This window comes from Raphanus sativus, chromosome 6, assembly GCF_000801105.2.
Source record: "Raphanus sativus cultivar WK10039 chromosome 6, ASM80110v3, whole genome shotgun sequence".
In the NCBI taxonomy this organism is placed as follows: domain Eukaryota; kingdom Viridiplantae; phylum Streptophyta; class Magnoliopsida; order Brassicales; family Brassicaceae; genus Raphanus; species Raphanus sativus.
In genome coordinates, this window is record NC_079516.1 from 4,027,576 (window position 1) to 4,039,562 (window position 11,987).

The 11,987-nt window shown below is 35.2% G+C and overlaps 3 protein-coding genes across 5 annotated transcripts; 1 reads left to right on the forward strand and 2 right to left on the reverse strand.

Moving 5' to 3' along the window:
• Positions 1-2,725: 2,725 nt before the first annotated feature.
• Positions 2,726-5,184, reverse strand: LOC108834241 (uncharacterized). 2 transcript variants are annotated; one of them, XM_018607583.2, is made up of 3 exons: positions 5,023-5,170; positions 3,223-4,761; positions 2,726-3,137 (listed from the first exon to the last, which is right to left on the reverse strand). In XM_018607583.2, the coding sequence occupies exons 2-3, from the start codon at positions 4,745-4,747 to the stop codon at positions 2,929-2,931; spliced, it is 1,734 nt and encodes a 577-aa protein (XP_018463085.1). In that variant the 5' UTR covers positions 4,748-4,761; positions 5,023-5,170; the 3' UTR covers positions 2,726-2,928. The 2 variants fall into 2 exon arrangements, with proteins under 2 accessions (XP_018463085.1, XP_018463084.1); XM_018607582.2 differs by having other exon boundaries at positions 2,727-3,137; positions 3,223-4,765; positions 5,023-5,184.
• A 1,871-nt stretch (positions 5,185-7,055) lies between these two features.
• Positions 7,056-8,390, forward strand: LOC108834240 (uncharacterized protein At4g19900-like). The gene has a single exon (XM_018607581.2). The coding sequence runs from the start codon at positions 7,151-7,153 to the stop codon at positions 8,360-8,362; it is 1,212 nt and encodes a 403-aa protein (XP_018463083.2). The 5' UTR covers positions 7,056-7,150; the 3' UTR covers positions 8,363-8,390.
• Positions 8,391-8,448: 58 nt separating this feature from the next.
• Positions 8,449-11,093, reverse strand: LOC108810674 (uncharacterized). Of its 2 annotated transcripts, XM_018582776.2 has the most exons (3): positions 10,990-11,093; positions 8,968-10,629; positions 8,449-8,852 (listed from the first exon to the last, which is right to left on the reverse strand). In XM_018582776.2, exons 2-3 carry the CDS (start codon positions 10,607-10,609, stop codon positions 8,626-8,628), a joined length of 1,869 nt encoding a protein of 622 aa, XP_018438278.2. In that variant the 5' UTR covers positions 10,610-10,629; positions 10,990-11,093; the 3' UTR covers positions 8,449-8,625. The 2 variants fall into 2 exon arrangements, with proteins under 2 accessions (XP_018438278.2, XP_056843877.1); XM_056987897.1 differs by lacking the exon at positions 10,990-11,093 and having other exon boundaries at positions 8,968-10,655.
• Between the last annotated feature and the right edge of the window lie 894 nt (positions 11,094-11,987).

The following is an 11,987-nucleotide window of genomic DNA, read 5'->3' on the forward strand; positions in this document are numbered from 1 at the left end:
TCTTTATAATACTATCAATGTTTCCAAACAATATATTTTTATACTACTATCAATATTTCCAAATAATACAATAATTAATCTTAGTTATTTTATATCTATCATTTTCTCTTTAAAATTTTGTAGAAACGTTATAATTTCATAAATTGCAAAATAATAAACTTTAAAATTTGGATTATAAGACTACAAAATATGAAACTATTACAATTTAAATCCAATTAGATTACATATCGGTCATCCATCAGTTCAATCAGTTAGTCTCGGGTTTTAGTGATTTTTTTAATATGAATATTTTAAAAACCTAAATTGAATTGTCAGATCTCCGGATTAACTGGTATAATCACAATCAGGTTAATTTAAAAACACTGATTTAAATGCAAAAATATTTTAAATACACACTCTTTAAAAATTATCAAAATATTTGTTAAATTATTATTGAAATTTTTCATCGTAAAATATTCCGCGCTTCCAAAGTGCGGGTCAAAATCTAGTATATTATTAAAAAAAAGACTAAAGTTGACCATTCACCAGCGTTGATTCAAAAGATGTACTTTCAATCTAAACTAGATTTTGATCCGCGCTTAAAAAGCGTGGGATTTTTGATTTTTTTTTTTTTTGAATTAAATTAGTACTTTTTGAAATTTTTTTGCATTATTATATTACAAATTTGTATTATACCGAAGAAGGTAACTTTGAAAAAATATATAATTTATGAATTACTTTATTCGAGAATTTGTATGTATAATTTTTTGTAATTTTTTTAGTCATAGATATTTTATCAAAACAAAAAAATAAATCAAAACCAAGCCAAAGTCGAATCAAAACTTTGGGTCCAAGGCAAAGTATCGGGAAAATGGCTTATTCCCCTACGAACTAGTTGTTCCCGGCTTTTTCACACACGAACTTTTAAACCATGCCAAAAACTACACGAACAACGGAAATATTGCTTATTCCCTTATGAACTAATTATTTCCAGTTTTTTTACACATAAATTTTTAAACTTTGCCAAAAACCACATACACTATGCTATTTTTTGAATTACATACACAAACTATCAATTTTAAGCTAATTCCCCTAAAATCGTAAATTGTTTTATTTAAACATTAACTTAGTTTATAACAGGTGGATAGTCCATTTAATTTGGGTTGATAAAAAAGGATAATACATCGTTTTGTTCTTTTACTTTTCTTTTTGTCAACTGTTCTTCTTCTTCAAAAATCATTTTACTCTTCATCATCAATTGGGAATTAAATTTATTATTTTGTAAAAGATTAAACGTTTTGCATGATGCATAAAGAAAGAAGAGCAGCAACATAACGGATTGGTAAACTAATAGTTGCTGCTCTTTTTTATGCATCATGTAAAACATTTAATCTTATACAAAATAATAAATTTTATTCTCAATTGATAATGAAGAGTAAAACGATTTTTGAAGAAGAAGAGCAGTTGACAAAAAGAAAACTAAAAAGAACAAAACGATGTATTATCTTTTATATCAACCCAAATTAAACCGGCTATCTACCTATCATAAACTAAATTAATGTTTAAGTAACACAATTTATGATTTTAGGAAATTAGCTTAAATTGATAGTTTATGTATGTAACTCAAAAAATAGCGTAGTTCATGTGGTTTTTGGCAAAATTAAAAAATTTGTGTGAGAAAAAGCTGGAAATAATTAGTTCATAAGGGAATAAACAATATTTCAATTGTTCGTGTGGTTTTTAGCATGGTTTACAAGTTCGTGTGTGAAAAAGCCGGGAACAACTAGTTTGTAGGGGAATAAGCCATTTTCCCGCAAAGTATCAATAAAGGTTTGGTTCATCTTTGGATCGAGGGTAAAGTATCAACTATATATTTTTTGGACCTCTATGTCTCTGTTCGAATCTGGATCCTACTCAAGACTCATTGTGTACACATAGTACCCAAAGTATTTTATATATATTAGGTATATTTGTGCATTTCAGATATATTTCAGTATTACATATATTGTTTTAAGTTTTGAATTTTGGTTTTGGTTATAGTTTTGGATTTTGGATAAAATTAAGATTACAATTATATCAATAACAAAATAATATTATGATATAAGGTTTATAGTTTCTGCAGAATATCTTTAAAATTATTATACTCTAATAGTACAAATATTATGTTATAAGGTTTACATTTTCTGTTTTCTAGGTATAATATAAACTGAATTTCTCACGTCAAGTCAATGTATAAAATCAGTGAATATTATAAATATATAACGAAAAATTTATGAAATGTAAAATTAATTTTACTAACATTAAGAAATGCAAACTGAAGACCTGAGGTGTATATTAGTTAATATATATTGAATTGATGTAAGAATTGATAATATGAATTTGATCAATACTTTTTTTTAAACATGATCAATACTTAAAAATATGAATGACATAATATATGGTTTATTAGATTCTATCCTGGTTGAGTAATATGAATCTTGGAATATAAACTGGTAATGGAATGGTTATAGCAAATTAATAATAACTTGTTCCTTTTCACAGATTTATATATATTCCATTTATTTCATAATTGAGTAAAAGTTATGGTGGGTGTCGTATATTTGAGAATGTCAATATAGACTTACATTTATTGTGAGTCATTAGATATGATTGGATATAAGCAATTATTGTGATCCATGATCTTAGGGATTTTCATTAACTTTTCACGGTAACACAAAAGATAAATCAGCATAGTTAGAAAAATTAAATGAATAGTTAGAGAAATACAGTATAAGGTAAGACCAAATAATAGTAAGTTTAATGAATAGGTGCAACAACCTTGTTTAATTAGATTTTTTAGAATGTTTCTGTTTTAATAGTATAGATACAAACTACTAAAACTAATATGCACATTGGCTAATCTGAAACAGGTCAGTCCATATATATATGAACATACCTTGCAGCACAGTACTACTGTAGATGAAGATTGTAATGAACAAACGCTAACTCTTCCAGATGCTGTTTCTCACAACGGCTCATTCCTTTCGTGAGCAACAGCTTCTCCGCCACACTTCTCTTGAGCTTGTACCTTGAAGCACCTTCACATGTCTGGCTCAGAATCTTAACCGCGAAACTCTGCAGCTCTGGGTGCTGGCTCCCCTTTTCAGCCCACCACTCAGCTGCAAAAAAAAAAAAAAAAAAATTGATTTCAACAAAACAAGTGTCTGCATAACAACAATACAGCTAAAGAGGTTCCACACACACCTGGAGAGAATCCAGATATCTCATCAGCTTGACTAGCCTCGTTAAACCAGCCTTCACGAGCTTTGTACATATCAAGCTGAGTGGCGACTTTAACCTGAACGTCACGTTCTTTAACTATATGAACAAGAGAGGAGATAAGACCGATGGCTACTTCTGCGTCGAGATGGAAATCAGTCGAGTAGAAAGCAGTCGGGTTGAGGAAGTAGCCTGCAGCATGAATAGGACTGTGGAGATGCTCGTTCCACACATCATCAATCACATCCCACAACGGCTCATAACATGATTTCTTGTAATTGAACTCCCTGGCGATACTCTCCTTAATGACATCCATAGTGTCATAGACATATCCAACGTGTTGATTGTTGTTGGCAGAAGCAGAGAAACCGAGCAGACCGTGAATCAGAGGAGACGAGCATTTCAGAACTCTCTCAACTGTTTCCCATAAACTCGAATCATTCATCAAATTGGATATAGTTAAGTCTTCTTCTTCTTCTCTGTTCCAATCAGATGAAGCGAACATGGCTACCAGCTCTTCCTTGGCTCTGAAGATACTCTCTAACGTTAAGTATGGCATGAAAAACTCGAACTCGGAAGAGACGGCTACATCTAGTCCATGTCTGCGATCTTGATCTCTTACAAGCTTCAAAGCCAAAGGGTTGCTGTTGACGTAATCCGTAATCATATTGACTGCTTCAACAATGTGTTCATGAGAATCTATCTCCTCGATCTTCAACAGCATGAGCTCGAAGCAGTGAGATACACTCACAGACCAGAAGACTCCTCCCTTCTTGCTGTAAGCCTCGCCTAGCTCACCGACCCAACCAGAAGCTGAGCACGCAACGATCTGAACCACGTTGCTCGCTCCAACCTCGTCGACAAGCCCATCCACCAGCGATATCAAGGCCTTGGCGTTTCCTTTTATATCGGAAACATCAAAGGACTTCAGATACACTGGACCAGCTGGTGAATCTGCTATGAAAGTAACGAGATCACGGCCTTTCTCCTTGTCAACCCAAGCATCAAGCAAGATGCTGCAACCTGTGATGGCCCATGAGTCTTTAACCTTCTTCACATGATCTTCCACTTCCTTCAACGCTTCATGAGAACCAGGAATGTTAAGCCAAATCTCATCACCACAACATTCAGACATCATTTCATTGAACTCTGGAGAATACACAACTGTGTTTGAGACCAGTTCACTTTTACTTGTAGTCCCTTCCTCATCATCATCATCAGAACCACTTTTGCTGGATGAGATTTCTATCCTTCCACGCTTATTGACTCCTCTCTTAGCCTTAGCAGCAGAGTTAAGTTGTTGCTTCACAACCATACTTCGAAAGTTCTCTCTAACGTTAGGTGTGACTTGGTCACAGTAAGTTACATCTCCACCTACACCACCCAAGTGAAACCTCAGACGCCTGAAGCCCTGAACTTCTTTCCCACAGTAATTGCATTTAAACCGTCTTTTCTTCTTGTCCACACAAACTCCATGCTCCTTAACCTCCATGAAGGTATCCTCCTCCATTCAAAAGACTTAACCTAACTTCATAAAACACACACAAATTGAGAGAGAACGAATCAGACTAGCCGTAACGCAGTGCTAACAGAAGTTCATAAAGAAGGAAACTTTATCATAGATTAAAACGAAGAAACGAGTCAAGAAATCATATAAATTATCTAAATAGTTCTAGAAATGCTTCAATGGTGAGACCATAAGGCTCTATAGTCTAAACATAGCTTAATGGGGGACACAAACGATCAAAAGCAAACAACTTTTGTTGCTTAGAGATGAGAACTCACCCAACCCGTTGCTATTTCTTCACCAGAGTGGCTGAGTCAGAGCGAGTCAAAGCGTCGAGTCAGATAAAAGGAAGAAGCTTGATTCTCTAATCCCAAGAAAGAGAGAGAGAGAGAGAGTGAAGAAAACTTGTTTTTATCTCCGTTAGTGAGATTGTCTACATGAAGCTCCATTTCCTCTGGTTCGGGTTCGGTTTTGCTATTTTCAGATTTGGTTCGGTTTAAGTAGCCAAATTAAAAATCAGAAAATACCTGAAAAGTTTTGTTTTTTTTTTTCTGTTTTGGTTCGGTTATTCTGGATAATTCGGATAATTCGGTTAAAAATGAAATATTATTATAGATAAAATAAAGAGTAATTAGATAATTCAGATAAAAATCTCGAATATTTGAATACTTTTAGATAGTTTGAATACTTTATAATAATTCAGTTATTTCAAATATTTTGAATATTTTTATATGTATATGTAATTAATATTTTAATATATTCAGGTATTTTCCGTTTGATTAGGTTATTTTGGATATAGAAATATAAAAACCATTAAGGTATTTGAGAATTCTGATCCAACTTTAGTATGGTATTTTGTTCCGATCTTCGATTCCAGTTTTTTTTTATATATTCTATGTTTTGAAATTAATGAAATCTCTGTTAACTTTGCTGCAACATTGCTTGATATTAATCAGAAGATATTCCAAACTCGGATTAGTTTAGTAGATAATTAATTTTATAGCACTAAATGTATTTTTTTCCGAGGCCGACGGGATCAGCAAAAAAGGTTTATCTAGAGAGGAAAGAAAACATTTGCTTTAACGTAAATTGATTTGTATCATTAATTAAAGACTTGGCAAAAAATACCAACTATAACATTAAAGAGTCTTGCAACAAAAATAAATAATTAAGAATCATTAAATATTAAAAGAGTTGGGTAAAAAAGATTTAATTAGAATCTCTAATTAATAATAACTTTTTCAAAGTTCTAGTGGTTTTCTGTGTTACAAAAAAAAATTCAAGTGGTTTGGTTTATAATAATACGGCATTGAAAAAACAGAATAAATAGCATCTGTGAAATGAAAATGCAATTAGAACCATGACACTTGAACTTTTTTTTTCTTTCTAAATTGTAAGTATCACTAGCTAAAATGAGCATTCTGTCTTTTTCAAAGAAAAAGACTTTTACATACATCTTTCTTGGCAAAAAGTAAATAAAAATACAAGGGAAAAAAGATTTTTACATACATTTTTTTTGCTAAATTGTAAATATCATTAACTAAAATGAGCATTCTTTCTTTTAATAGATGACACTTAAGAACATCTATTAGTGTTAATGAATAATTTTAGTAGACATGCGGTGGCCACCGGGGCTAGCGTTAAATCGCAAGAATACGTGGGACCCCCACGGTTATCAAAAAAAAAAAAAAGTAGCGTTATAAAAGTATATAATCTATATTTAATTTTTAGATATGTCTTAGTACTGAAAATCTTCAACATGAACAAAAACATGGCATTCCTACAAGTTAGTGGTACGCACATCTTCTGCATATATACTCCACAAGTCGAATCATATGTTATCTGTATGACAACCAAACTCTACATATGATTGACCTAACAACATTTGTAAAAAAATATTTATATTCCTCATTGTAGAGCCTATATAGAATGGAATATATGTGTTGATATCGTGCCCATACATGTGTTGATCATGCCAATTATACGTGTTGTGTGATAAGTCTGATAGATGAAGGCTAGAAACATATAACTTTTACAAAAATATATATGAAGAAAAAGGAAACATCTATTTTCCTTTTCTCTATATTATTGTTAGAGGGACTTAGGGTTTTTCCTATTTGAGAAACTGTAATCACAGAAAAGTAAAATTTCCAAATCCCTCTAAACGTGGCTCAAGAGATAGAAGCTTACTTGTATCCTAAGGCAATTATAACTCCTGTTTCTACTAAGGATGTAATTAATTTTCAAAGGCGGCAATCACAGCTGGAATCTTACTCCGTTTATTAATTAACATACAAGTTTCTATATAAACTAAACTACCTAAAGATACATCTGCAACGAAGAAACTCTTGTTCTGTCTGACGTAAAAAAAAGCTAACAATAGTTTTCTTCAGAAAGATTTTAAAGATGATATCAAAGAAGTTAGCCATGTTGGTGGTCTTAGCTTTATTGCATCTCCTCTACATGAAAGCTCCAACATCTACTCTCTCTTATGACGACAAACCACCGTTCAAACAAAACGTGCCTCTTCTTCCTAGAACCACTGGTTCCATGAGTACTACTACTAGTAGTAGTAGCAGTGTGGTCTCTGATCAACAAGAAAAAGAGGAGTCAGATCCGTTGGTACCTCCTCCTAAAGCTACCAAGAGCGAGAGAATCAGCTGGTTCAGGAGAAAGCTACCCGAGTTGGAGATACTCAAGTCAACAACCAAGAGCAAGAGATTCCATAGAAGAGTATTGGATCTGTACAACAAGAACTGCTCAGCTCAGTTCTTTATGGTTTGGCTATCTCCTGCCAAGTCCTTTGGACCGAGAGAGATGTTAGCCGTTGACACCCTCTTCACCACCAACCCTGGTGCTTGCTTGGTGATTCTGTCCAACTCCTTAGACTCACCCATAGGACACACCATCCTTAAACCTTTCATTGACCAAGGCTTCAACCTCGTTGCCCTAACACTAGACATCCCGTTCCTCGTCAAGAACACTCCAGCAGAAGCTTGGCTCAAGAAGCTAAAGAGCGGTAAGATGGATCCTGGCTCCATCCCTCTCTTCATGAACCTCTCTGATCTAACGAGACTCGCTGTGCTCTACAAGTACGGAGGAATCTATCTAGACACAGACATCATCTTCCTCAACTCCATGACCGGGCTGAGAAACGCAATAGGAGCGCAGAGTCTGCATCCTAAAACCAAGACATGGACAAGACTGAACAATGCCGTGATGGTCTTTGACCTCCACCATCCCCTCATGCGTGAGTTCTTGCACGAGTACTCCACAACTTTCGACGGAAACAGATGGGGATACAACAGTCCTTACCTGGTCTCCAGAGTCATCAGTAGGTTAGGACACAAACCTGAGTACAACCTAACGATCTTTCCACCAGATGCTTTCTACCCAGTGAACTGGCTTAAGATCCCAAGTCTTTTCAAGAAACCGGCGACCACAAGAGAAGCAAAGTGGGTAGAGAAGACGGTACATGAGATGAACAAAGGTAGCTACATGATACATCTGTGGAATAAAGTCACAAGGAAGATGAAGATTGAAGAAGGAAGCGTCATGCATAGACTCATCTCCACACACTGCACTGTCTGTGGAAACATTACAGAGTCTCACTCTTAAAAGCTTCCAAGCAGAGACAAAAGATGTGTTACAGATTCATTCATATGTATAATATAAAGTAGATATTTCTAGTTTTAGATGTTCTTTAAAATCTCAAATTAGTTTCCACAAAACAACAAAGTCAAAGACTCAAAACACAACATCCTGACAACGCAATATAACTTACAGCATCCAAAGTTTGATACTTAACATTCCCCAAATGAATATACAAACTAAAGAATCTGCACATTCACAAAAGTCTTGCTGCACAAAAACTCTTTCACTTAGTTTGTACCTTTGAAGCGTTGTAGATGGAGATTGTAATGAACAAACGCTAACTCTTCCAGATGCTGTTTCTCACGACGGCTCATTCCTCTCGTGAGCAGCAGCTTCTCTGCTACGTTCCTCTTCAGTTTGTACCTCGAAGCGCCTTCACATGTCTGGCTCAGAATCTTAATGGCAAAGCTCTGTAGTTCTGGATGTTGGCTAGCCTTTTGAACCCACCACTCAGCTGCAACACAGAGACTCAAACAAAATGACAAAACAATTAGCTTCACAGATTTCAACATGCTATCTGTAAAAAAACAGTACAAGAATGTTGTAAGATTAGCTTCACACACACACACCTGGAGCAATGTCAGTGATTTGATTAGCTTGACTGGCCTCATCAAAGCAACCTTGACCGAGACTGTACATTTTAAGCTGTGCGGAAATTTTGGCCTGGACGTGACAGTCTTTTACCATATAAACCAAAGAGGAGATGAAACCGGTTGTAACTTCATGATCAGAACTGAAGTCACCTGAGTAGAAGGCACCCGGGTTCAGAAAGTAACCGGTAACATGAAGAGGACTGTGGAGATGATTGTTCCACACATCATCAATCACATCCCACACCGGCTCGTAAGGTAGCTCCTCGTCACTTAGTTCCTTTGCTACACTCTCCTTTATGCCATCCATAGTGTCGTAGACATATCCAACATGCTGATTGTTGGCAGTAGAAAGCAAGCATAGACCGCGGATCAGAGGAGATGTTGATCTCACAAGCCTCTCAACAGACTCCCAAAAGGACCAATCATTCACAAGTTTGGATACTGCTGTGCCCTCTTCTTTGCTCCAAACGGATGAAAAAAACATTTTTGCCAAGTTGTCCTTCGCCTTGAGAACGTTCTCAAGAGTGAGATAAGGCCTAACGAACTCGAACTCAGAGGAGGAGTCCCTCATGTCATGTCTATGACTAGGATCTTTGAAAAGCTCCCAGACCAAGGGGTTGCTGCGAAGGAACTTTATGATGCTATTCACCTTGTCAAGTATCCCTCTAGAGGAATCCATTTTGCTGATCTCCGCCAGCATGAGCTCAAAGCAATGGGAGATACTCACGGACCAGAAGATATTACTGTTGTTAGACGCAAAAGACTTGCCTAACTCACCAACCCAGCCAGTGGTTGAACATGCAATGATCTGAACAACGTTACCCACTCCAACTTCCTCAGCAACCCCTTCCACAAGTGATATCAAGGCGTTGGTATCACGTTTGATATCAGAAACATCAAAGGACTTCAGATAAACTGGACCAGCTGGAGAATCCGCAATGAAAGTAACCAGATCACGGCCTTTCTCCTCGTCAACCCAAGCATCCAGCAAGATGCTGCAACCTGTTACGGCCCACGAATCTTTAACCCTCTTCACATACTCTTCCACTTCCTTCAATGCTTCTTGAAGCATCCATCCGCTTAAATCACGAGAGCCAGGAATCTTAAGCCCCGTCTCCTCATCACCACCACCACCACCACCAGCTACAGACATGATCATTTCTCTGAAGCTTGGTGAATCCACAGCTGAAAAGGCGATACCACTTTCGTAAAAGAACCGACCTATGCACTTCCGGGCCTTGTTTGACTGAATATTCACATCATGTTCATTAGAACTCTCCACAACACTTCTGCTGGATGAGATTTCTGATCTTCCACGCTTATGATGATAACCATTACCCATTTGGACATTCCCAATAACTCTACTAGTCTCAGACTCAGCAGCAGCAGCAGCAGCAGTAGAGCCGTGCCTTTGCTTCATAACCATACTTCGAAAAGTCTTTTTAACATTAGATGCGACTTGGTCACAGTGAGTTACATCTATACCCACACCACCCAAGTGAAGCTTCAGACGACAGATGCCCTGAACTTCTTTCCCACAGTAGTTACATGTATACCGGTTTTTGATCTTGTTCACACAAACTCCATGCTCCCGAATGTCCATGAAGGTATCCTCCATTTCAAAGACTTAAAACTTAACTACAAAAAAAGAAAAAGAAAAAGAAAAAGAAAAAGAAAAAAACACAGAGAGTGAATCAGACTTGCAAGCATTTTCACATGGATAAACAGAGAGAAGAAGAAGAGAAAAAAACGAAACTTTAAACGTTACAACCAAGAAAAAACCGGCTATACTGCTCGAGCTAAACGGTAAACTATATCGAACATAGTTACACCATCATTCATAAAGATCGATCCTTTTTTTTAACTATAAACATGCATCCAGTGTGATAAAGAAGCTCAAAGCAAACACCTTTTTCTAACAGACGAGAGCTACCAACTTAAAAACACAAACCACATTGTTTTGTTGTTTACTACTTGGGAACGCGATGAGAGATTTACCTTAGTGGCTGAGTCAAAGCGTTTGAGACAACAAAAGCCGGAAGAGAAAGCGAAACCCTTGTTCTCAAGGGAGGGAAAAGCGATGGACTTGATTTGTCTCCGTAAACAAATGAAGGTCCTGTCTCCTTGTAATAATCCTATCTTTTTTTTTTTTGTTGTTGTGGTAAACCCTTGTAATAATCCTATCTCTTTCTCATTAGACCAAAATGGAAAATAAGGTTTTGTTGGATTTGTTTTCTTTTTAAAGAAAGTTAAAATCTATTCGAAATTGTGGTGCAGTTTTTTTGTATAATGAATGCGACTATAGTATCGAGTTTATCTAGTTTATTAAAATAGAAATATACATATAGAATATTCGTTAAATCTACACAATATTTATAATCTAGTGTCAATTGTTTAATTAACTTAACGCAAAAAATAATGTATATTTTTTTTAAATAATATCTTTTTCTACATTTGATTTTTTTTCCAACGAAAGAAACAAATAATTAAGTGACTATAGATTTTCTTTTCTAATTAGAAAATGCTTTACTGTTATATCAGTTTTTCTGCTATATCGACACCAACTAAGAATGTTAATTCAAATAAACTCATGTACAAATAAGGATCAATTTCTATAAGTTCAGATCACAATTCAAAACAAACGATGTATATTTTATGAGTAATTCAACATTGAAAAAGATCAGCTCATAACAATTATCAATTTTGCATAACGTTTTACTTCTATTTTACTAAATTTCATGACCACCCAAAATATTATAATTTTATAAAATTCAATTCAAAAACAGAAGTATATTCAAATGTTCATTGGAGTCAAAATTCAAGCACAAAAAATCAAGCAAATCTTTGACTTTCCTATTTCTTTGGTTCATATCAAACCATACCATAAACAAAACCATCTTCTTAGAATTCATTACCCAAGATAATCCATATAATTATTTTTTATTATTTATTAGTAATATTTAAAAATAAAAGTCACATAAAAGAATCATTTATAA

Bases quoted from the DNA above. Each gene is read 5' to 3' on its own strand.
- LOC108834240 (XM_018607581.2), top strand. From the start codon at position 7,151: ATGATATCAAAGAAGTTAGCCATGTTGGTGGTCTTAGCTTTATTGCAT.
- LOC108834241 (XM_018607583.2), bottom strand. From the start codon at position 4,747: ATGGAGGAGGATACCTTCATGGAGGTTAAGGAGCATGGAGTTTGTGTG. The intron at 3,138-3,222 runs GTGTGTGTGGAA...TTTTTTTTGCAG, and splicing joins GATATCTGGATTCTCTCCAG to CTGAGTGGTGGGCTGAAAAG.
- LOC108810674 (XM_018582776.2), bottom strand. From the start codon at position 10,609: ATGGAGGATACCTTCATGGACATTCGGGAGCATGGAGTTTGTGTGAAC. The intron at 8,853-8,967 runs GTGTGTGTGTGT...TCTGTGTTGCAG, and splicing joins AATCACTGACATTGCTCCAG to CTGAGTGGTGGGTTCAAAAG.